General features: G+C 43.1%; 2 protein-coding genes across 8 annotated transcripts in view; one reads left to right on the top strand and one right to left on the bottom strand.

Annotated features, from left to right (window-relative positions):
• Window positions 1-8754: 8754 nt before the first annotated feature.
• PEG10 (paternally expressed 10) lies at window positions 8755-15110 on the bottom strand (the record flags this gene model as incomplete). Its single annotated transcript, XM_081101998.1, has 2 exons — window positions 8755-9958; window positions 15040-15110. 2 exons carry the CDS (start codon window positions 15108-15110, stop codon window positions 8755-8757), a joined length of 1275 nt encoding a protein of 424 aa, XP_080958124.1.
• Window positions 15111-16050: 940 nt separating this feature from the next.
• SGCE (sarcoglycan epsilon) overlaps window positions 16051-26146 on the top strand; it is a 78708-nt gene continuing 68612 nt past the window's right edge. For 3 of the 7 annotated variants that reach the window (XM_081102242.1, XM_081102241.1, XM_081102240.1), the window contains exon 1: window positions 16064-16230. In XM_081102242.1, the coding sequence (XP_080958368.1) occupies window positions 16122-16230 (109 nt within the window). In that variant the 5' untranslated portion in view covers window positions 16064-16121. Of the gene's footprint in view, window positions 16231-26146 lie in introns of all 7 variants that reach the window. The other 4 variants (XM_081102239.1, XM_081102238.1, XM_081102243.1 and 1 more) reach the window with 2 other exon arrangements.

Raw genomic sequence — 26146 nt, 5'->3', positions numbered from 1 at the left:
ACTTGCCTGGAGAATCATTAGGTGTTCATCCTTCAACTGCATTAGGTATCTCAGTATAAGGTCAGTTCCTAGCATTGTGTCCCCCAACACCTAACCCAGTGTCTGGCACATTAAAAGAAATCAATAATTATTGATCACTCAACACATTTATTCACTTATTCATTTACTGATCCATTCATCCACCCATCTATCCATTTACTCATTTATTCATTTAATTAATTATCCATCCAGATTTTTCACTACATGTACTCAGAGAAGCCAGAAAAAAAGAGTAAAGGGTAGGGGTTTGGGTATTTACTTAATCTCCGGCACATTAAAAAAAATCCAATTATTGAACACTTACATTTATTCATTTATCTATTCATCCACCTATTTATTTAATTATTATTTATCCATCCAGATTTCTCTCTACATATATTCAAAGAAGCCAGAAAATTTGTAAAGGGTAGGAGTTGGGTATTTACTTTCTCTAAGCAAAGCATTAGGTGTTTGGGTAATAAGTTAGTTATCACATACTTTATAGATATGCACCAAATATTTCCTCATTCTTGCTGTGCATGTTCTTTATGAATTCAAAACCATTTGGCTAAATTGTGATTGTTATTATTAATCCCTAAATAATTTGTTTACCACCTCCACCATTAAGCACATCTTTCTTTCTGTAATTCCTGATTTATCTGGAATTCATTAGTGTATTTTTTGAGGTAAGGATCAAAACTGATTCTCCTCCACACTAATATTTAATTGCTTTATACGTTTTTTAGAGTTCTGCACTTTCCCAGTGTTACTTATTTTGTGTTACTGATATAATTTATTCAAGAATGGTAACTCAGAGCTCCAATAAAGTGAAATAGGCCTCTATCAAGATTGACCAATAAATGTAAATTTATGTTTTACGTTATAGAGTGTGGTCCTCATTTTAAACAATTGTTTTTGATTAATAACTGGCATAGACTACACTGCATCAGAGGGTTTCTTTAAGCAATTTCTGCAGCTATAAATAGATTTGTTGATATCACTTTGGGAAGCCACTTGTGTTTTGTTTTTTTGGTAGAACAGGCATGACTTTCAACAAATATTACCATTGATGAGTACAGTGAGTTTAATTTTTTGGACTAGCCTTGTCATCCAGCTGTATAATCAAAGGTAATGCAATCTTGAGGCTCAGCAACTTTTATTGTTTCATTTAAGTTTTGTTTAATCATGTGATTTATGGGGAGGGGTGGGGTCAGGATGGGGAGGAGTCTAGGTATAAAAAAACAGGGATGAATAGGACATTTCAGTTTCCTTTCAGAGCAGTGGTTCTCAACCTCTGGCCCTTTAAATACAGTTCCTCATGTTGTGACCCAACCATAAAATTATTTTCATTGCTACTTCATAACTGTAATGTTGCTACTGTTATGAATTGTAATGTAAATATCTGATATGCAGGATGGTCTTAGGCGACCCCTGTGAAAGGGTAGTTTGACCGCCAAAGGGGTCGCGACCCACAGGTTGAGAACCACTGTTTCAGAGTGATTTGATACCACACTAGAGGCCTGGTGCATGAATTTGTGCACAGGTGGGGTCCCTCGGCTTGGCTGGCTATTGAGGTCTATGGGGGACCAGTCAGCCAGGGAGAGGGACCACGGGAGGTTGGCCAGCTGGCCCCCTCCCCCTGATCGGGACTGATGGGAGGGTCGGCTGCGGGGAGGGGCCAACTTCCCATGGCCTCTCCTCCCCCACCAGCTGGCCAACCTCCTGTGGCCCCTCCCCTTGGCCAGTCAACCTCTCATGGTCCCTCCTCCCCACTGGCCACAGTTCTGTGGCCCCTCCCCCCAACAGCTGGCCAGCCTCCTGCAGCACCTACCCTCAGCTGGCCAACCTCCTGTGTCTCTCACCACTGTCAGCCAAACTCCTGTGTCCCCTCCCCCCCGCCAGTCAGCCAATTTCCCACTGCCCCGGCCAGCCAACCTCACACGGACCCTCTTCCTTACTGGCCACACTCCCATGGCCCCTCTCCCCACCAGCTGGCCAACCTCCTGCAGCCCCTCCCCCTGGCTGGCCAACCTCCCATGGCCCTTTGGCTCTCCCCACCCCCCACCACTGGCCAAACTCCCGTGGCCCCTCCCTTCAGCCAGTCAACTTCCCATGGGCCCTCCTCCCCACTGGCCATACTCCTGTGGCTCCTCCCCCCCCCACCAGCTAGCCAACCTTCTGTGGCCCCTCCACCCCCACCTGTCCAGGCCCCCTGATGGGCCACGATGAGGAGGGGGAGGGGCCGCAGGAGGTTGTCTGTGGGAGGGCACTGACCACCAAGTGGCAGCTCTTGCATTGTGCGTCTGACCCCTGGTGACGTCATAGTTACTGGTCGACCGATCGTTCAGGTCATTTGGTCATAATGGACGCTTAGGCTTTTATATATAGGCTTTTATATATATAGTTTAAACAAATAACCCCTCAGGCAGGCATTTGATAGTCATTTGATTGTGCGCCCCTCCCAATTTCTCCATTTCTGTCCACCACACTATACTCCATGAAAGTCTGTGAACTCTGGGCTAGATGGACAACTATTCAGGGTACCTTGCTTCCCAGGAGAGTTTTTAGTTATGTTTTTATATTACCCCAGATCTTCCCATTTAATTACTGTATTCCATGTATCCTTCTCAATAAACCCGTGCTTTTGTGACCACCATGTCATATGAATCCAGCAACTCTTCAAAACCAATATCTCATTAAGAGTCTCCTTTTCAGTTTTTTGTTTGTTTTATTTTGATGGGGGTGAGGGTGGGATGAGATGGCAATCTATTGTGTGTGCTTTTTCCAGTTTTATTAAGACCTAATTGACATACATGACTGTGTAAGTTTATGGTGTGCAGCATAATGGTGGTTCAACTTATATGCATTGAAATGATTACTATTAGTTTAGGTTTCTATGTGCAACTTATTCTACAACTTTGAGTAATGTCATTATGTTTTGAAAATCTGATAGGCTAAATACTTCAAAAACCTCATTTGTCACTTTTCTTTAGATGACTTTTACAGTCACTCTAATATTGTACTAATTGTACAATATTATGTGTTAATTTGTGTTAATTTCCTGCACATCACTACCTGACTTCATTTGGTATGTCTTCCTTTTTGTCCTCTTATGTTTTTATAATTTTCAATTAATAAATCTCAAGTATTCCATGTAAAATTGATATTAAAAATAATTTTATATATTGTCAATAGAATATTGTGTGGCTTTTTAATGTGTTAAAGCTTTGCAGCTTTAATTCTTTATATTATGTCAATAGTTGCTATTAATTGTGACTTAATTTTATACAAGTTTTGCAGCTGTGTAATAATTTAGTTGATTCCCTGGAGTATTGTGGATAATTGCTACTGGTTTGCTTAATGAATGTATTCTTTTTTTTCTTTCCTAATATATATTTTTATTGATTTCAGAGAGGGAGGGAGAGGAGAGATAGAATCAATGATTAGAGAGAATCATTGATTGGCTGCCTCCTGCATGCCTCACTGGGGATCAAGCCCGCAGCCTGGGTATGTGCCCCAACCGGGAATCGAAACTTGACCTCCTGGCTCATAGGTAGCTGCTCAACTACTGAGCCACGCCAGCTGGGCTCAATGGATTCTTTATCCCACTTTCTCACCAGCCTCCCCAACTTGGAAACTTACCCTCAACTCAACACCCCTTCTTCCCAGATCCCCCAACCCTACTGCCCCACCCTCCTAATTCCTCCATTTCCTTCCCCCACCACTCCCAACCCTGTCCACTCCCCCCCCCCCCGATCATTTCCCCTATCCTGTCCATCCCCTCACCCAATTTCCCACCCCATCCACTCCCTACTTCACCTCACATTCTCCACCTCCAACTCTCCCATCCTGTCTACTCCCTCACCCCTCCACTCCCCCACCTTGTTCATTTCTCCCCCACCCAATTTCCCACCCCATCCACTCCCCCACCTTGTTCATTTCTCCCCCACCCAATTTCCCACCCCATCCACTCCCTCACCTCACACTCTCCACCCCCATTTCCCCCATCGTGTCCACTCCCTCACCCCTCCACTTCCCTACCCTGTTCCCTTGATGGTGTTGGACGCTGAAATGATCAGGACACAATTTGCACTTAACCACTAAATCTTTATTAATTGAATTTATTATAACATCAACATTAGTAATTTGAGAGAAATAGAGTAAAGAGAATACAGCAATAATAATGGGGGAGGATAGGGATGTGGGACAGGGGTAGGGAGAAGAGGTAAAGAGGAGGGCGACTGATGGGAGCAACTTTTCTTACTCATCACTTCCATTTCTTATGCACCATTTTTGTATAACTTTCATGACTATTCACCATACATCATATCAATGTCATTTCAGCAACAATTTCTCTAAGGGTATCTATCCACCCTGTAGCTCACTAAAGACTTTGCTCATGATCTTAATCCCTGGAGTTAATACCCAAGGCAAAGAGCCTCTATTAAATGATCTATTTGATCACCTTTGAACTTTATCCCACTAGGGTTTTTTTCCATGTTCCAGTCACCCTAAATAGGCTAATCTCCCTGCAGTTCCCTCCGAGTTTATTTGAAATTATTAAAGGTAGCAATCACAGGATAAAGGATCACAAGTACACATGTCTACTTATAGAGATATCTAATATATAATCATGCTGTTTAACTAATCCCACCCACTTAAGATTACTTATTAATCCCTCCCACCCTAAAATTACTTATGATTATATATACCCCCTATTCATTAAAGTGATTACACAAAGAAATAGTAACAATGCAATTTTCCACAGACCAATTCGATAGCATTCTACAATCTGAAACAACAAAGAACTTTCCCACAAGATTTGCTCTTCCTTAGATGAAAATGTAGCTTGGTTCCCACTGGCTTTTCATCTATGCAGGTGGTCTTTCATTTCCGCTCAGGTCTTTCCCAGCAGTGTTCTCTGTTGCCAATCTTGAAATTCAATCTGATGTTAGATGTCTGTGGCAGATGACAACTGGATCAATTCAGGAGTCTAAGAGGTACCTGCAAACTTAAACAGAAATTCAGACTGCCCTTATTGTGCACCTGTTAGTTCACTGTGCTACCTCACATGATTTAATCAAACTAATTCTTCATTTTCCAGCATCTATTACAAATACCTCGTTGCTCCAACTGAATTGACCCTTCAGAAACGTATGTAAACTTCTTCAATATTCTAGCAAGATGACCTTAGCTAGTTTTCCAAGTTTGCCTAAAAATGGGAGCTCATACCTTCTTCTTCCTTGATTTTTTAATTAACTCTCTGAATTTGGGCCAAAAGTCAATCAATTTTGCCAATTTGTTTCAAAGGGTCGACTATTGGCTTTGTTTAATAATTGATATTGCTTTATTTATCTACTTTGTTTTTATTTTGCTCCCTAATTTCTTTAGAAATTTAATTACTTTGCTCTTTTCTTTAAGAATAAAGGCATCTGTTGGAAAATGCCCCAAAAATTTAAAGTATCCAATTAACATAAGTTTGATCAACAGCAACAAATTAAATCAATTGATTGAAAGGAAACTTATTACAATTCTGATGCTAACAATAAATTTGAGATCACTTATCTTTAACACCTACATTTACAGACAGCATATATAGCAATACAACATAGTGCACACTGCCGAAAGTTTTTCACAAGCTTTACTAAACAGCCATATGTGTGTCAGGGACTTCATCCGTGCTCTCCCTGACCGTTGTTGTCACAGGCCAACGTCTCCAAACTTTTGCTTGCAGTGATGGCAAATGTCCGTGTGCACATGTTGGGGCTGCAGACAATGAGCCATTTCTAGGCCCCCCTGCAGCTTGAAGATCAATTGACAACTGTAAATTTGACACAACACAACTTGAATTCAAAGATATGGAGGATGGATTGATATCTGAGGTAAACGGAGTGACGCTTCAAAATAGTCCAGAAGCACAAATGCACCATTTAAAAAATAATGACGTACTTTAAAAACACATGAGTGACTGACAAGTTGTCTGATTCCACTGAAAAAGAAAAAGAAAGTTGTTTTGGAGTAAATAGCCAATTAGGTATCTTCTTTGGATTTGCATATTTGTGTGTGTGCGTTTTTTAGAGGCCTAATTGATAAAACTAAAATTACATATGATGTTAAAATAAAAGGTTGAAGATGAACAAGATGAACTATTATACAAAACTCCAGTTCTGAGGAGCCTCTAATTCACAGTGTTTGTTAAGAGAAGTTCACAGTATTTTACATTACATTACTTACTCGATTTTAATTAGCTTAACTCTAACATAGTAAGAATTGGATAGTACTTTATAATTCAATGGAAATAATATGAGCAGTCCCACTCTAAAGTTGTTAAAAAGGATACCACTAATCTACAGCTAAAACATTTAAGTATTTAAACATGCAAGAATAAGGGTGAATGATAATGAATAGTGAAAGATGATGTTGATGAAACAATGAAACTTCACCATTAAACTCCTCTTCCTGATAGGCAATTAGAAATATATACATATCACATTGTTTTCTACTGCTTAAGGGGTGTTTTGGCAATTGGAGACTGTGTAGAAACACACTCCTTGAATCCTGCTTCTTTCTTCTCCACGCGTGGCAGCAAAATGGAGCCTCAGCAACCAGGCAGGAAGGATGACACAAATCCTGCAGCAGGGTTAATGGCAGTAGTAAGGAATTAAACAGAAAGAGAGGTTAGACAAACAGTTCAAGGTAGTAGTAGCAAGGGACCAGGCTAAAGGGAGTCAGGCAGTCCCCAGGAGACCCCAGATGATGTCACTGGACTGAAGACAACGTTTGGGTTGTCTGTTGCTTTGAGTCATTTGACTTGTTTTCTGAGGCCTTTTATTCATTGGCAACCGGATTTGAAGCTCACTACAGAAGTCCATATCCCCAAGACAGTCTCCTGTGCCCCAATTTCTCCTCCTCAAAGACATTCCCCCCAGGCATGAGTGTGGGTACACATGTGAAGGCACACTCAACACGCACGAGTCCATCTGAAAGGGCACTTCCTTCTCCAGCCCGAGGTGCTCCTGTTGCAGGGATTTGTCCTGCTCCCGGGAGAATTAACTGGTCAAGTTGCTGCTCCTTGAGAATTAACAGAATCACAGAAACACGAAAGAGAAGTTCAAAGATGGTGAAGTGTCTCAGGGTGCAGCAGAAAGATCACGGAAGCCGTTTCATACCGCACCAGTTCATTGTGGCTTCCTTCATAAGGCGGCGGTCCTCCCATAATGTAAAGAGAGAACCGGAACTGCAAGAAAAGTTCTATCCTCCTCTTTGTCTCCCCCTCTGTAGAGAAAACAGCATTTCGTGTGTTGGCATCAGCTTCTCCGTAAATATTTCCGAGATGTACTGGGAGGTCAGCTTACGAATTTTACTTAGAATTGGCAGTTAAGGAAGATAATTTGTTGGTCAATATTCAGTGGCTCCCAGAGATCTTTGGGTGGTTTCAGGCTGTGCGCCAGTCCAGGGTGGCCCTGACCTTCCGTGGCTCTTCAGAGGTGACAGGTTGGCCTGAAGATCCAGGGGCCCAGGTGAGCACACAGTCACTGACTGAGAAGCTGCCCAGGAACACACGTTGAGGGCAGAGATCCTGAAGGATCTGACAGATTCACAGGCTGCTGTAGGAGGGCGGCGGCGGCGGCGGCGGCGGAGGCGGCGGCGGCTGCGGCGGCGGATACTGGGGTACCGGAGGCTGGCGGTACCAGTGAGGATTCCAAGTGATCATCACGGGGACATAGAGCGGGCGTCCATGTCCATCTCTTCCTACTGGGTACCAGGCGAATCCGACTGGGTAGGTCGGGTAGGTGCCGTAGGCCGGGTACGTGGGGTATCCAGGAATCTGAGGAACGTACTCAGCGTAGGTGGCCAGGTGCGCCTGGTCATCCAAATTTGGAACAGAGAGCTGAGGGTACTGATTCTGGATGGTGAAACTGTTGGGAGCACGGCAGTCGTAGGAGACCTGCAGCTTCCATCCCCTTTTCACCTGGAGGACTTGGGCTCCGTTGGGGGCGATGGTCGGAGTGATCAGGCCATCCTTCACGTGCCTGGCGATGAACTCCCGCAGAGCGGCCATCTCGGACTCGGAGAGCGAGTACACGTGCCCGCTGGGAATGCTGTGAGCTCCAGGGATCATCTCGATGTTGGGGTCCACCAGGCGGTGATCCGGGTAGACGTTCTCATCCACTGGAGTGTACACGTTCTGCACGTAGTAGTACCTCACAGGCTGGTAAACTCTGAATCCCTCGATCGCGTAGAAGAAGGGCGGCTGTGCTGGTGGGAGGAAGGCTGGGATGGGGGTGTACACCCGGCAGTGGTATCGGCAGTATTCGGAGTCGAAGATGATCGATCGGGTGCTCCAGGTGATGTTGGGGTCGTGTGTGCTCAGCCAGCGCACCCCCAGGACGATGGGGAAGAACGGAGACTGAGTCACATCCAGGGACAGCACTTCCCGGTGATTCCCCAGGTCGACGATCAGCTCGTGCGTCTCATGGACAACGGGGCCCGATGCTATGGGGCGTCCATCGATCGCTTCCACAAGGATTGGCCAGTCCTTGATCCTCAGAGGAATGGCATGTCGCGCGACGTACTCGTGATCGATGAAGTTGCCAGAGGCGCCAGAGTCGATCATGGCTCGGACGATCAGGGTGTGTCTGCCCGGGATGTGAATCTGGAGCATCACTTGCAGGTGAGATGAAGCATCATCTGGTGGGGACCTTATGAGTTCCGGCCCGGTCGCTGAAGGTCCCTCTACAGCGGGGCCGGGGAGTTTCCCGCCGGCGAAGCCTTCGAGGCCTTGGCAGGACAGTTGTCAGCGTAGTGGCCTCCATTCCCACAGTAGAGGCACAGGTTCAGCTTGCGGCGTCTTTCTTTCTCTTCCTGGGTCAGGCGCATGCGCGCCCCGCCCACGGGCTCGGTGGGGTCCACCTGGTGGTGGCTGCGCGCCAGGATCAGCACGCGCGGCGGCGGCTTGCGGGCGGCGGCCGCCCGGGCCAGCCTGCGCTCGATGAGGATGCACTGGCTGATGAGCGCGGGCAGCGACCTGGCGACCTCGAGGTGCGCCAGCTCGGCCTGGATGTGGTCGCTGAGGCCCTCGTGGTACTGGTCAATGAGCGCGGGCTCGTTCCAGTCCAGGTCCTGGGCGATCATCTGGAACGCATTGGAGTAGTCGACCACGGACCCCATGCCCTGGCGCAGGCGTCTGATCTTGCGCTTGGCGGCCTCTCGCCGCTGGGGGTCTTCGAAGACGTGCTTCATCTCGGTCATGAAGGCTGGGTAGTTGTGCATCAGGTAGTGGGCTCGCTCCAGCTTCGCGGAGGCCCAGCGGGCGGCGCGGCCGGTCATCATGCTGGTCACGAAGCAGACGCGGACGCGATCGATGGAGAAATCGCGGGTGCTCTTCTCCATGAAGATCTGGCACTGGGACATGAAAGGCACCAGCATGTCTGGGTTGCCGTCAAACTTCTCGGGGAGGTCTTCGGAGCCCTCCTCCTCGGCGGGAGGGGGTGGGGCAGCAGCCGCTGCGGCGCCACGGAGCTCCAGCTCGTCCTCTTCCTCCTCCTCTTCTTCCTCTTCCTGGGGGGCAGGCTCCACTTGCTCGCGAAGGTTCGAGTTCTCCTCGGTGAGCCTCTGCACCTGGTCCTGCAGCTTGTTGTTCTCCTCGGACTGCCTCATGACCTTCTCTCTAAGGTCGTTGATCTCTTGGGAGAGGTTCTCCCGCCGCCGGCGTTCCTGGTTGGGGTTGCCCTGATCCCTTTGGCAGTTGTTGGAGGGGGAGGAGGGGTCGTTGGGAGGGGGAGGAGGAGGTGGTGGGGGGCAGTCGGCGGGCCCCAGGGTGAAGGTTGGGGTGGGAGGAGACCTCCCAGCTGTCGCTTCACTTCTGTGGGGATGAAGGCCTGGATCCTGGCCTCCTCGTCCACCCTTTCTTCTTCTTGTTTTCAAAAGCTTTTTGTTTCTGTAAATGAGGATAAAAGCATAATTCAACACATACAGTCAAAGAAGCACAAGAAAAAGAAGAATTTAGCATTTAAAGTGTCTACTAAAGTACTTTAAATACATGAGTATTTAAAGTATCTCTTTACTTGCTTACATTAATAGTTAATAAACAAAACCCCTACAAAGAAACAATAGATAATGGGAAAAACACCTTTTTGATGTTCAAGTGATGTTTTTCTCCTCAAAAATCACCTATTCATTATGATTCAATAATGCATAACTATATCAACAGTACACTGCTTAACTTTATGACTATAAAAAGAATGCCAAGACACTCCAAACAAGTTGTTTTGAATCCAGAGAGCAGAGCAAGAAACGTTCAAGGTAAGATGGCTACCAAATAAATTACACAAAAGAAAGCCAAAATGATTAACTGTTTTTAAAACAGTTATTAAAGAAGTTACAGATAATATAGCAAATAAACAAACAAAAAACCCCACCAGAAAACCCATAGGATTGTCTAAATTAGTTTTCTGGCCATAATTTGATTTCCCAAAGAGAAGTTTGTATGGGACAGAAATGGCACTGAGCAGCAACATGTGTATATCAGTTTTCCTCCTTATTATGTAGGCAATTAACAAATATCAGTTGCTACCTCCTAGGAGGAGCTGGGGCATATATATATATACATATAGCCCAATAATAGTACACCTCAAACTTAGAATAATGATTGAATTAAATAATGCAGGTAAAGCACATAGTGAGTTTTCAATAACTGTTAGCTGATATTAATAAAGTTACTAATAAAGCAGAAACGTTTACTTTCTATGTAAAGAGGTTGGACTTAAAACAGAGAGGGTCTGCAACTATGATGATCTGGGCATGCATTTCCCACCTAAAGATAATATTTTTTAAAATATTGTATTGGTCAAACAAATCCAGGATCTCATTTGATTTGCGGGTCACCAGTTTGCAACCCCTGCTTTTTAAAAATGAGTTATCAGTGCAGCCCTACTCGAAAGTTTGTAATTGAGAGTGGGATAGGGCTGAATTCCTCAAGTTCACTGGTGTGGGGCTAGGGGTATGAGAGAGAAGAGACTAAATGTACTAATTATGTGTACAGTGACAATAAATCACACATACAATAAATCATCACACAGTGCCTATATTCTTCCTGAATACAGGGGTAAATGTATGTAGAGTAATTAAATTATTTTAACTTTTCAATTATTTTTTTAATGATCATTAAATTCTCATTTTTGGAAAACTGCCACCCTATATGCCCTGTGCCCTTTGCTGTGGGTGTGGCCTCTCCAAGGAGTGGCTATACAGCAAGCAGAGTCCTTAAGGGACAGATTTACTGTGCCATTTTAATAGTTTTAACTTTCTATTTAATTACCTTAATAACTTAGGCTATAAAAATAATGAATAAATGACCTTCAAGATAAAATATTTAAGTTTTAAAAAAGTAGAAGATGCAATTAACACACCTTAGTTTGATATTTAGTTTCATTTCCAACACCTTAAAGACAATTGTATTGGTGACACTCAGAATATAAGGTCACCAAATAATGTAATGTTTGTTTATTAAATTTAAGGAATAAAGAGCTTTATTGTCCCATTAAAAAACCAATAAGCACAGGTCAGGTGACACAGGTGCCATTTCTGTCATCTAGATATTAAGAGTGTGAAAATACAGACTTCTGAAAAGGCCTGGTGCAGACTGACCCAGGTCAGAGAGGTTAACCTACATGTCAATCACAGTCACTGGAGTGAGTTGGCTTTATTGAGTGAGGCCCAGGTCTGATGGTTTTAACATCTGCAAAACACAATGGTAGGTCAGAAATAACACATTAGGAAATTAGCAAATAATCACTGAATTGTTTAGGGAAACAAGATCAATAAGGGTTTAAAATTCAAATGTTTTTAGTAGACAGGAAGATAAGAGAAAAGCGAGAAGAGACCTGAAGTTCAGACAATAGGGAGGGGCTGCAGCTATGTAACTGGGGGATACATGCCTCCCCTCCCAAATACCTTCAATTCTTTAAAAAAATTTAAATCCAGTGCTGGTCAAACAAATTCAGGGCCTTATTTGGTCACCAGCTTGTGACCCCTGACCTTTACTAATATCAGGCCTCAGCCCCCACTCTCAGGAACTGTAATTTTGGAGTGGGACTCGAAGTCTTAAAAAAGATGATAGGGTAGTGGGCAGGTAGGTTAACTTTCAGTGTAAGGAAAGTTTTAAAACATTTTAACAGCAACTGGAGCACAGATTAATAAGGGAACAGGAGCATTGTGACTGGATTTGAATTACAGATCGATAGCTCCTTAAATGCCCCCTTAATATGGGGGCCAGATGGGGGAGACGGGGGTCAAGAGGCCCCATTGCTAAAACCTGAAAGGACACCCAGCATAAAGCCAAGCCACCTGGGACAGGTGACATTTTTACATACGAAAAAGAGTTTCGTGTTAGTCTTTTTAGAAATACGTACGTTTGTTTAATCTTTGCCTCTTCAGGATGACCTCTAAAAATGTTTATTCCCCAAACACACCAAAAACCACTGTACATTAAACATTCTGTTAGGAAATGACACTTCATTAAGCAACTCTTAATTGCTTTACATTTTCAAATGTCCAAATTTCTTTTTGAGTACTATGTGTACTTTTGTGAAATGCAAGTTCATTAATATGCACATGTTTTTACCACTGCTTTGAACCTCTTTAAAAATGCAGATACAAAGTTTCCAATGAGGGGGGGCGGGTCAGGGTGCCAATGTGGGTAAAAGGGGACTTACTGAAAGCTGTAATTATGATAAGTACATGTTTGTATACTTGTTGGGGGTGGGTGGGATGTGACAGATTTTGGGACGCCAAAGCCCCCAAATCCCTCCCATGACAAAGTCCTGGTTCATGGTTTATAATATCGAGAACCAGGTTTTAAAATTTCTTCCTTTAGTTAGAAACATAAACATGGTACATCTGACTGGCAATAAAGTATGGTTTGTTTAATAATGCCAGTTAAAATCCTCAGTCTATGTTTTGTAATGTAACCACTGTTACAAGACACAAATTTTAAATTTTAAATGACAATTATGTACCATTAAGTAATCCATCCACCCTGAATCTAAATAATTAGCTTTTGCTTTTTACTTTAAAAATAGCTAATTATTTTGAGTATTTTAAATTAATTTATTTGTGTTGTATTATAATTACAGCTTACATTGGAGTTTTAAGATGCATACTTTTTTAAAGACCCTGTTAAATGTAAGGGAGATAAGGCAAGCAATATACCACAGGAAAGAGCCAGGAGCAAGACACCAGAAAAATCCTGCAGATTCCAAGGAAAACACCGAAAAAAACAATTTACTTTGGTCACTTAACACATATTTAATGAGTGCCTATCATATGCCAGGCATAATTAATAAATATGTAGACAAGTTAGCCAGAGCTAATTCCCTAGAGTTTCAAGAAAAAAAAAAAAATCCAGCTTCATGAGCACACAAATAAACACCTCATCCTCGCCCAGAGGCCAAACACCAATAAGCCACTTTAACCTCCTATGAAACAGTTCAAGTTGTTTCTTATTTTGTATCCACCAAGGCATGGGGTTCCAGCAGGTACCGCCACAAAAATCCAGTAATGTCGCAAAAAGAAAAACAAAAAACAAACCCAACAATCTTAAATGTTGACGTATTTAAAACATTTTATTTGTTATTTGTAGTAATAACATTTAGCTGGATTGCCTTTAGAGGCGCCAGCCATGTGAGCCTAGAAGCATCCTTTAAAACCCACTATCAAGAATTTAAATTGTGGGATTATGTTACTTAATATGCAAAGCACTTACAAAAAGTGCTTATGAATTTCAGGTATAATTATTATTAACTGTTCCTTATTATTCTCATATTTATTAGACACTTGTAGATAAAAAGCAAAACCGGCGCAGCAGAGAAACCGCAGGAGGGCGGGGCTGTGCAGCCAGGCTCAGGTAGTGAAAGCGCGCATGCGCAGAGATGGGCCTGATTTGGGGGGGGGTAGCTCACACTGCGCAGGCGCAGGCGGCTCTGGGGAGGCGGGGCCCTAGGCCAACTCAGAGGAGGGGCCGAGCTTTGGATAGGCAGGGCCTGGGCGGGGTTAGGGGGGGGCCATCTCAGAGGAGGCGGGCTTAGAGAGGCGGGGTTTGGGGGAGCCACCTCAAAGGAGGGGGGCTCTGAGAGAGGCGGGGTCTTGTGAGCCGCCTCAGAGGAGGCGGGCTCAGAGTGAGGTGTTGGGGGGGGGGGGTAGGCGCGCTCTGGGAGGCGCGCTCAGGGGAGGCGCGCCCGGGGAGGCGCGCTCCAGGGAGGCGCGCTGCAGAAGAGGCGCGCTGCAGAAGAGGCGCGCTGCAGAAGAGGCGCGCTGCGGAGGAGGCGCGTTGCAGAGGAGGCGCGCTCGCAGTAGGCGCTAGGAGGCGCTAAGCCGGCTCAGAGCCGATACTGCAGAGAAGGCGCGCTAGAATGGGCGGGGCAGGTCTGAGACTGGCTGCAAGCCTCTCCCAGGATCCCCCCCTCCCAACACCCCTCCCACCCGTCTCCAACAGCCAGATTCATTTCATGCAACAAGAGCAATCCCCTCCAGGTCCAATCCCTCCCCAATACTAAGCAAACCAACACTTTCCACAAACTGTTGCTGGACGCGGATTCGCGCCATCACTACAACTATACCGCCGCTTCAAGCAAGCGCAACTAGGCAAGGCAGCCCGCTCTGCCACCACCAAAATATTCCCCTTTACACTCAAGTCAGGGCCCCTCCACTCCACTGCCATATAGCAGGAATGGTGTGGCAGAATGTTAAACGTTAATTTTTTGCCTGGGGCTCCATTTTGTCTACCACCACCAGCACGCAGAGAGCCGACCTGCAGAAAAACGTAGTGGGAACCATTCCAAAAGGTATGTTAGAGACAAAGGGTGGGGTTTCCCCCTCTAAGAAGCCAGAGTAATTTTACTCTGCAGTTTATATCCCTCTACAGCTGGTTTCTTTGTAGCGCCAATGCAGCTTGCATATCTCTGCAGCTGTTATTAGTTTGTAGCGCATTTGAGGGCATAAATTGTTCTGCAGCTCATGTACCTCTGCAGTTCCTGTGCATTGTAGCTTGTAGCTCGTAGCTCGATGAAGCGCTGTTGTAGCGCAATCATCATTTTTGTAGCGCTAATCTTCTGCAGCTCAGATTTTGTAGCGCATTTAAAGCGCAAATCAATCTGCAGCTCATATATCGCTGCAATTCCTACTGGCTTGTAGCGCAAATGAAGCGCTTATCAGCCTTTAGCGCAATTGAAGCGCTTATCATTCTGCAGCGCATGAAGCGCCAATTAGTTTGTAGCGCGTATCACTTAGTAGCGCATTTGAAGAGCAAATTCCAAATAGGTCTGTAGCTCATGTCCGTCTGCAGCTCATGTCTGTCCGCAGCTCATGTCTGTCTACAGCCCATATCTGGACTTATCGATTCTGGAAATCAAAGCCCTGAAGGCTTCGTTTCTCCACTCCGTTTTGGGGTTCAGCCAGTGAAGGCGTGACAAGATTTGCGTGGAGATAGATATTCCGAGGCGCTACTCCATCTCCCGATAAGAACGGAGATTGAATGGGATCTAAAAAAAAAAAAGAAAGAAAAAAAGAACAAAAAACGTTCTCACCGCATACTCACCACGCGAGGACTCCTCTGCGAAGACAGGAAGGACGGGGTCCCACACCTGTGCCAGGCGTGGGATCCGCTGGGTGCTCCGCAGCCCGGAGTGGCTCCGGTTGCGAAGCCCGCTCAGCGGACCTTTCGCGAGGCTCGGTGGACCCTCTCCGATGTTCCGATGTTCCGATGTTCTCCGCGGTTCTTCCCAGGTCGCAGTCAGGTTTCTTCGACACACACCAACCGAAGTTGAAGCGCGTGTACCCGGAGCGCCGACTGGCAGCCTTTTATAGGCTGAACAGAGGAGGGGGCGCCAATTCCCAGCGTGCTCCGCGAGTGAGGGGGGCGGAAGGGGTGCGGGGGCGGGCGGGATGGGGGTGGGAGCGCGGCCCCGCTTCGCGGGCTCGCCGCTAGGGGGAGTAGGAGATTACGGAGGGGGTGCAGGATGCTGATGCTGAACGGGCCCAGCTGGGAAGAAAGAAGAAAGGGAGGGGAGGGGAGATCGAGGACGGCCGGCCTAGGCAGGCCAAGAATGCAATTTCCCCCGTGGTGGGAGCTGGGAGACCCTTGTGCTTGGACAGGACAGGGTCGGGGGACACGCAGGATGAGCCCCTGGACCACTGGCACCTTCTTGCTGACAGGTTAGTGACCCGCGCGCGACAGGAGGTACCAAGGCCAACTGGCCTCCGCCCTCCCATCCCCCCACCGAGGTTTTGGGTGCTCGTGGTCATTTTCTGGGGCGTCAGCCCCTCTTGTTCCCTGGGTCCCCAACTGCACCCCTCTTCCAGGACGCCCCCCACCCCACTTCCGGGGCTTGGGCGTCGTTTCCCAGGCTTGACCCTTGGCCTCTTTTTCTTGGCACCCCCACGGGCCCCTCCCTGCCCAGAAAGCGCCGAAATTTTATCTCCAATTTTCATTCCCAACGCTGTCCACCCCCCCCCCCCCATCTCCAACCCTGGTGGTGGACCTCTCTGATCCCTGCAACAAAGGGCTGGGGGTCGTTGCCCATTTTTATGGGGGGCTCGTTACCCCACAAATGGGGTTCTGCGTCCCAGAGGCGAGTCATAGGAAAGGGGTATCAAGCTGCTTCCTTCTCTACAAAAACACATTTTTTTCCTTTTCTTGAATCTGATCGGGAGAGAACAGAAAAAAAATGTGCATTTGAAACATCTGATTACCCCTCTTCCTGAGCGCATTTCTCGGCGGCGGCGGATCTCTTGTTTTTTTCTTCGTCTTTCCTGAGTAGGGACGCAGAATCATGAAGTACTGGATCTAAGCCGGCATTCAGGTCAGGGTTCGCCCCGGCTGGGGGCTCGAGACGCTGAGAACAGCACTATTTGCCCCACCAAGCGCACTATTTCAAGGAAGCAGGAACAATTAAAAACAGCTGTGGATGCCTCCGATGTGCTTGGCGGGCTTCAGAGGCTCGCAGCCGCGGCCTTTTTGTGGCGATTACGAGGTTTTCGCTGAGATTTCTTCTCCCCGCAACGTTACATTTTTGTAAATCTTGTAGGGAGAGTGACTGCCTTTAGTCACAGCAGCCTCATGTTAATCCTTGCAAGTGCGATGCCGAGATTCATCTCCACACATAAACATATGTGTTTTACGTTAGGGGAAATTGCAGTGAGTTACAAGACTCATTCCATGATGAGGAAGGATGCTTTTTTCAAAAAAGCCTTAGCGCGGGTTTCCATGTAAGCGCCCCAAAGTGTTAGGCGCCAAGAAAACGGACAATCTGTTGATAATCTGAGCAAAATAAGTTTAAGTTAAAATGGGAAAACAAATTGTCTACAGCTGAATAAGTTTCCTCAAACAGATGAGACACATTTGTATATGAAGGCTAAAATTCAGCATAGTTTAGTAACACTGCTACAGATTGTTTTATACGGAGAGGATAAATAAGAATTTGACCCATTAGAGATAGCCGGGTGGCAGACTCCTATTTAAAGTGAGGCTGCTTAGAAATAAACAAAATTGTAGCATATTTGCTGAGAGTTGACTTTTTTTGATCAGAAATAAAATATTGACCATTAGATAGATGAATGAATGAAGTGCAGATTTCCAACAATGAAAGATATTTATCTAGGAACTTGGGGGGAACACAATTTTCTTTTTAGAAGTGCCTTTTAATCTTTAGGATATGCACCCTTTTCTGCAAGAGAGAATAATATCAGGACTTCTTATGTTTGCTAGAGTTTACTGTTGTGGTGACCACGGAACTGTCAAATTCTTAGCTTTATTTTAATCCAGAAAATTTACTTCATCTAATTGTTAACTAATAGATATTCTTTTCCAAAAAGTCAGATTAAAAATCAGTATAGATGGCAGAGGAAATTCAAGTTTATAAATTATCCCAAGATTTTTAAAGTTTGAACAAGTTTGAATCAATTGATTTTTTTTTTATTTCAAAATATTAACCAGGATTTTTGTTGTTGTTAAAAAAAGCTTTAGTATTATATTTATCATAATTTCCATTCATTGCACAAAAAAGTAATTTCTATTCATTGTACAAAAAGTAAGGGAAAAATATTTTAGAAAATTGAAAAAAACAAATGAAGACAATCAAGATCACCTGTAACCTCTTCTTTCTTAGATAACCCCGGTAAGCATTATGGAATTTGTTTTTTTAGACTTAATCGAATTAATACATATTTTGGTGAGAGTTGTCTATATATAATTTCTAAAATTAAAAATGTGATCAAATGAATTTTCTCCATTATATTCTTTTCAAGGATACTTAACTGTCAAATAACATTACATTTTCAGAGACTTTTTAAAAAAGGAAATGTTAATTACTTTTTCTAATTAGAATTTTAAATGAACATTAGTACATAAAGATCTATACCTAGAGAACTGAGAATTTTCACTATTCTAACATACACATACTGACCATTTTGGTGTATTTCCTTATGTTGTTTATTCTTCTACATATGAAATAATTTTTGCTTTGCCTTAGAAATACAATTTTTCAAGAGAAAATATCGGTAGATAACTAGTTTTGATTAACCTTTCTTATCTAAAACAGCAAAATGTTAAAAATAAAAACAAAACACAGGGTTAATAGACAATACTTTACATAACATTTTTGTGTTACCTAAAACAACAAAACAACATTAAAAACTACCCCCCAAAATTAACAAAGAATTTAATACCTTTTTGACATTTAGAATCATAAGTGAATTTTAGATTTTCTCAGGTATTTGTTCCTAATGTTGACTATTTCTTATCTATTTTGCACAAGATTACATGTAAAGCAAAATGTAATGCCAGATTACATTTCATAGCTAATGTGCATTATCTGTTTTACCAGATAAGAACTGGGCATTGTATTTGGACATTTTAATCCATCTTAATGAAAATTTTCTCTGAATCTATGAAGCTGTTGATTTACCACCAACATTTAACTGCTTGTTTAGTGGGGAAATTGTATTTCAAAACCAAGTGGAATATTCACTTGTCAAATAATAACTAGACTTCTATTTGGACATCTTACCTATTTAATGACAATTTGCCATTTATTTGTGAAGCTATTGATTTACTTCATGTATTTAGCTTTAATTTCTCTGATGGTGAGAAAATTGTATTTCAAAAACAAAGTGGAATTTTCATTTGTCAAAATATAAGTGGACTTTCTAGTTGGACATTTTATCTATTTTTAAATGACAATTTGCTATGGATCTGTGAACCTGCTGATTTACCATATACATTTGGCTTACCTTTTAGTATGGTGGGGAAATTTATTTCTAAGCAAAGTAAAATTTTCAGTGGTCATATATTAACTGGACTTGGTATTTGATAATTTTATCCATTTATTATAAGAGTTTGCCATAAATTTAAAAGCTGTTGATTTACCTCATATATTTAGCTTTAATCTAGTATGGTTGACAAATTGTATTTCTAAACAAAGTGGAATTTTCACTTACTGTAATGAAAAAATACTGGTAAGAGACAACCTCAAAGAGATAAAGATAATATGTATCCAGTTTCTCTAACACTGGCTTTCCATGGATGGAAACCATGTTCAAACCAAAATGCCGCAACAGTGAAGAAACCCTGACATCTTAAAATTTCTCAATCAAATATTCAAATTGGGTGGGATTATAATTTGTGCCGTATTTATAGATCACATTTTCTCCAAAACAACTAGTTATCTTGTTCCTTTTTCTTTTTTATTAATTGACCACACTTACTCTATCAGCCCCCTTTTCTTGAAACTCACCCTTACATCCATTCTAAATACCAGTGCAAATTCTATTGCTGATTCTACTCTTAGTGTTAAAAGGGACTCCCGGTGAATAGATGATATGGGTGTACGTGTCCGTGAGAGATTCTTGGGCTGGAGCTCTGTTTCAGTCAGGGGCTTCACAGAAATAGTAACATGGTGATCTTGTTTTTATTTCCATTCTTTCCAATGAGCAAAGACAAAGAGACAGGCATGACAGACACACAGATGCAAAAAACATCCAGTCTTTTTCTAAACTTCAGGATCTGCTGTTATCTCCCTGGTTTCCAGAAATATTAAACCAAAAGCAGCAATGCAAAATTAAAAATAAAAAAAGAAGAAATTGGTGTTTCTAAGGATCAACAAGTCTTTTCAAAGACTATTTTTTTTCTGACTGGGGTTTTCAGGTTGGTAGGATCAGATGGAGCCTCAATGCTCTTAAAGCAGTTTCACATGAACTGCCTCCAAGCCAAAGGCTCTGGAAGCAAAATTCCCGGGGTCTTCAATTTTTAAAACATTGTAACTATAGCAAAGACAGGATTGAGTGAAAACAACCCCTGCAGTCTGCTATGAGAACATTTGCATGGATGCTGCTGGTTTTCTAGTTAGATGCATGTGCGTATATATTTTTACGTGACTGTTGTTTTAATATGTGTAGATTTTTTACACTTTGTTTTGAAAGATAAGTGAATTTTGCTTTCAACAGAGCCTTTGTCAGGGCTTTAGGATGCTCTTGTGTGTGACATGGTGTGTAGACTACTAGCAGGATTGCTTTGTAAGCGTGACTCCGGCTGAACCAGCACCTGCCAGGTGTGTGGGTTACGGAGCGCGGGTCCGGCAGTGGTCCCCGCTGAAGAATCACACGCCTTTGCCTCAGTTCTTCTCTTCTTCAAAATTTTTATGAATGACTTTGATGAAGACCTAGGGCACTTGCTTTAAAATCCATAGATGACTTGCAGAGGGATCACTGTTAGAATTAGATAACAGAACTTAGAGTTAACATGGTTTAAATAGGTTGCAATGCTTTGCAAAAAGATATTTTATACTAGTAAATGCATCATAATTCACTAAGTGTGAGGAAGGAGGTGACTTAACATGGTGGTGATTTTTTGAGGAAAAAGGTTAATATGAGCCAGCAGCATGATGTGGCTGCAAAAAAAAAAAAATCACATTTAAATTCTGATAATAGAATAGTGCTCATATGTCACAAAAATTAATAGTACCCTGCTCTAATTAACCACATCTGTAGTATTGTGTCCATTTCTGGCTGTCACATTTAAAGAGAGATGTTGACAAATTAGACAACTTCCAGAGCAGTCTGTGGGGATGGTGAGAGGTCTGGCAATCCTGTCATAGGAGCTATCTTCAAAGAGTCTGGAAATGTTTAGCTTGATGACTAAAAGTAGACATAAACTCTTCTGTTTGTTTCAGAAAGCTGAATTAGTATCAGTGGGTGACAGGATTTCCACTTGAGACCTTCCTAATAGTGCAGCTCAGCAAGAGAATCAACTTAACACCTTTACTCCGTCTATTCTTTTAAAATATCAGAAATATTCACCTTTCTTGCAATGAACATTCCGTTTGAAGGCCATGATAACATTTTAGTGTAGGACAGCAAAGATACTTGTGATGGAAACATTTTATTCTTTCCGATAAACTGTCTAAAAGGAATAGTCCTCCGCGCTGCAAGTTGATCTCTTATAACTTGAAAATTGCTGCAACAAGGCAATTGAATACATTCCTTCCCCCACTCTCATTCCATTTCAAACATGAAAACCTGATGAGAGAATTAAATTTTTCTTCCCTCCCCTCCCCAAAGTGTCCTAGCATTACTTGCTTCCTAGAGTTACTCCTTCCCTCGGGTTTCTAGCTCCCTGGGAGCAGACTTCTTGGGCAGTGTGATCGCAGATGCTGGGGGCACTCAGGGTTAAGGGGAGCAGGTTGCTGCTGGCTGCTGGTCCAGGGCAGTTCAGCCCTCGGCTGCTGGAGCCTCTTACCCCGGGGACACGTGGGGCAATTCTTTCTTCTGCAGCCCCCAACCCCCCCTCCTTGCAATATTTAACATGTTTGCTTTATTTTCAGTAGAAAACAAAACCTTTCCATCAAAAGTAGTTTCTGGCACGGTGCTCTTTGAACTTGTCTCTCTTTCAGTTTAGCCTGGTTTCTGAGTGCCTCAGGGGTACATTCTTAGTGTCTCAAACATATCTTGGGGCAGGCTCTTCTGTCCATCTGCCTATTGATCGCTTGTCTTGATTACCATATCTAACTTTGAAAATGTGAGGGGTATGCACACAGGACTCCACTTCGGAGGAGTGATAACCTGTAAAGCATCTGGCCCCACAGAAACAATTTTGAGGCACCAGAGCCCTGAAAACTAAAAGGACCGCCAGTGAGAGATATGAAGCAAGAACATTCTTCAGTTATCTCACTTAACTTGCTTTTCCCTGTCTTTTCTACTCCTGCCTCTTCCCTCCACACCCAGAACTTTCATCCTTTACCCAGATTGTTAGGTCAGAAACGCAGCCACTGTGTGAAGTGTCTTTTTCATGTTGAACAAGTCTCTCCTTATTTTATCTTTTATAAAAGAGCCGTGTGCTTTTGTGGGACTGCGACAGTGCACAGGGCCACTTCTGATGGCTGGCTTCCTGGTTGTGGAAGATGCCACAGGCGGTCCTGAGCTGAGCTCCTATTTCCGGGAGAGAAAGGCTCAAAGATGAGCTTCTGGCTTGGCACCGCTGGCTCACCTGCCCCGCAGGCGGCTGCCAGAGATGGTCCTCGAATGCACCGTTTGCTCCTGCTCTTGGGTTTGGGAAGTGTATGAGCCCCAATGTTTAAATTCTGCAATTTAGAGAACTTATTTCAGAAACGAATAGGAAGCCTCAAAACATGAGTTGCTGGCATGATTATCAATGCTGCATTCTCGAAAAAACAATCTGTTAGTAAAAAGATCAAGTGTTCTTTTCTTGAGTCACTTTGGTAGAATTTTTTTGTATCTTCATCTAAGGATTTTTCTGCAGTATTGATGCAATGGAGGTTTCAGTGTGTTTTGCTACTTAAAAAGCACTATTCTTTAGCATGTCTCACTTTCTGCTTAATTGCCTCGGACTAATCAGACTTTTAGAATAGATCTTCGGCATTCTGTACCCCGGGAATCGCCACGGCATCTGTTGTGACATAGAAGGCAGACTTTTTCTCTTCTGACAGACGAAGCCGCTCATTTCAAAAATGTTTAGGAGTTAGGCAGCGCTGGTATACATTCTTTCCTATTCTTTAGCTTTACACTCATTCATCTGGTCACCCTTTTGATTATTATGGAGATTTGGGGTTCACTGCAAATTTGAAAGAAAAGATCACAGTTAATTTTCCTATAGTAGCTAAATTTTAGTTCCCCATGTCTTCGGTACTAGGCAATAGAAGTGAAGTTGCTCTTTTACCTCAGAATGAGGAAGAAAAGAAAAAAAATAACCCAAGGCTGTTTTTTATTTTTCCCTCAAGAAATTGGTGTTTTTCACTTAGCGGTAAAATGACATTGGCTTTTCTCCCCTATGAAATAGTTCATCATTATAGTAGCATCTTTAGCATCTTTCATTTTCTGTAGTTAATAGAGTGGATTCTCATCGCAGACCAGTACTGCAGAAGTGGAAACGGCAGGTTGCTACATGTGCTCATCAAAATTCCAAACGTATGTTATTTTTTTCTGGCCGGTTTACTTCTGAGCGTTTAGCTCATGGATATATTTGTGAAAGTGCTCAAAGATAAAAGTATAAGGATGTTTATTGTAGCATTGATAGTAATAATGAAAAAACTAGAAAAATAGTGGTCATCTTTACTAAGTGATTGTCCTTTTATTCATTTATGTTTTTGATGTCGACTGGTTTTGCGACCCCGGGTGAGTTCCCAGGGAATACGCGTTCCCAGCCATTATGGAACTTTTACACTGTTGGGGTTGACAAAGATTAATTAAATAATCACCCATATAAATGTGCCCTTAGACCTGTGATACATGCTACAAACATACTAGGATTTTTAAGTCGTGGATTTAGACAGACAGGGGGATTAAAGAAGGCTTCTCTGAGGAAGCACTCAGAGCTCAAGGATGAGTACATGTTTTTGAGATGAAGAGAAAAGGTATATTTGACATAAAAGAAAGGGCTCTGGAGGCCCCGGGGGCAAGTTGGCGTGGCAGATAGAAGGTGCTGGACGAAGTCCAGTGAGGTTGGAGCCGGAGGGAAAGGGGAGCAAGAAAGGAGGGGCGAGAGGAGGTGAGGGAGCAAACTTTGCAGAACCCGTTGGACCACTTCAAAGAGTGTAACCTCTTCCCCCTAAAACCTATAGAAAATATTTGGAGGGTTGAAACAGGACGTGATCAGATGCACATTTCAAAAAGAGTGCTTCGGCTGCTTTGTGCAGGGAGGGTTGAAAGGGTCAGAGTAGATTGCAGCAGATCAGCTCCAAGGCTACTTTTCGCAATCCAGGCTACAAGTGCTGGCCTCCTGGGCTCCGGGGTGAGGGGGTGATGAAGATAGGAGGGATATTTTGAAGAGTAAATAGCAACAGGAGTGGGTCATGGATTGAATTTGGGCAGGAAGAGATGTCAAGGCTGATTTCTAGATTTCTGTTCCTATTTGTGAGGATGAGGATTGCCGGAGGACCAGACTGTAAGGAAACGATCAGGAGTCCTCGTTGGAGAGGCTGAATTTGAGGTGCTGGTTGAAAAAATATGACTGAGCCACGCAACATAAAGTTATGCAACCTTACAGTGTAATATCATGCAAACATGTTCAAGAGTTAGGCTAAGTGAAAAAGTGGGTTCACATAATGTAAAAAAGTACACGTGTTTATATTTATATGTATGCAAACATGTTTACACAGAATATGGAACGGTTCAAAGACTATTAAGAGTGAGTGACATTGGAGCGATGGCGATAGATACATGAAAGGGAACTTTCATATTTTATATCCCCACCCCCTGGTTGTACTATTTGAAATGAATGAATTACAATGAGAACGTATGGCTTTTATAGAAAAAGAAAATTAATGACAGTTTCAAGTAAATAGCTAAGATGAGTGTTTTTCTTTCAGGGTTTTCTTAATTGGAAAACCTTGTAAGCGTGATTATATTTTATTTTGAAGAGATTTTCCCCCTACAGTTTTACTTCCCTAACCCAGTAGCTCTTACACTTTACCTTTTAATCTTCCACTAGACTGCACTATTAGATAGTCTAAGATACTGCTTTGTAGTCTGCCTTTCACTAATTTTATTCATTTCAAAACAGTCCAACATTTTGCAGAGGGATATTAAATAATAATGGTTCATATAATGACCGCATGTACTGTGTATCCCTTTCGTTATGGGTCCCACTGGTGCCCCTTACTCATCTAACGTTTCTGAGATAAAATACAGATAGTTCTATTTCCGGGCAGCAGAAACCCAATAATACTGTATATGCCTTGGTCGGGTCGGAGTCGGGCTACATGAGCAAAAGAGTAAAACTACCAAGAAGTGGATAACCCTTCCCTTGCCATTAACTCTTCTATTAAGCCAGCCCTTCTTTTATTGACTAATTCCCCCCTTCAATTTTCATGTGTAAAGCAAAGTTCAGTCTTGTGCTCATACAGTTTTGATTTGTTGCATTATTTTCTCAGAATAAACCTGAGTTTATGAGAGTCAGAGGGGACGAATATCAGAATGTAACTCGCTTCTTTTTGCATCTGGCTTTCCTCAGAAGGGTTAAACTGCGGCTCTCAACAGGTACGCCTTGGCCAGCGCTGAATTAAGACTTGCTAAAATGCCATCTTCTTAGCCTTGCAAGAGGCCATGTGGAGTTTGGGAGGGTTGGAGCCCATGGGCTGTTGCTTTGCTCTGAGCGAAGGTAAATGCTCGGAGCATTTATTCCAGGCTGCCTTAGAAATATAATCATTTTTCATGTGCCTTATGTCTATGAGGAAAAAAAAAAGAGTGTTATATTTTATAATACCAGCTATAGTAACAATAAGATTTTTTATTTGAGCATCTATTTTTTTTAAATCACATAAAGAAATCTAAAGTATTCTTAATATTAGTTGAAGATTAAAGGTAATAATAACTTAGTTTTTGAGTTATGTGCTAAGCATTCTTCTGAGGGTTTTAAATGCATTATCTCATTTAATACTCACAACACCTCTATGAAGGGGGCACTGTACCCCAGCTTCCTACCAGATGAAAAAATGGAATAACTTGCCCAATGGACAAAAATTGGGATTGAACCCAGGCTCTCTGTCTCCAGAGACTCTGATATTAAACACTACTTTTCTGTACTCCAATCTTATTTCACTCTGAAGCTTAATGTCTTACC

The sequence above is a fragment of the Myotis nattereri genome, assembly GCF_964212035.1.
Source record: "Myotis nattereri genome assembly, chromosome: 11".
In the NCBI taxonomy this organism is placed as follows: Eukaryota; Metazoa; Chordata; class Mammalia; order Chiroptera; family Vespertilionidae; genus Myotis; species Myotis nattereri.
This window is presented reverse-complemented; position numbering and strand designations above follow the sequence as displayed.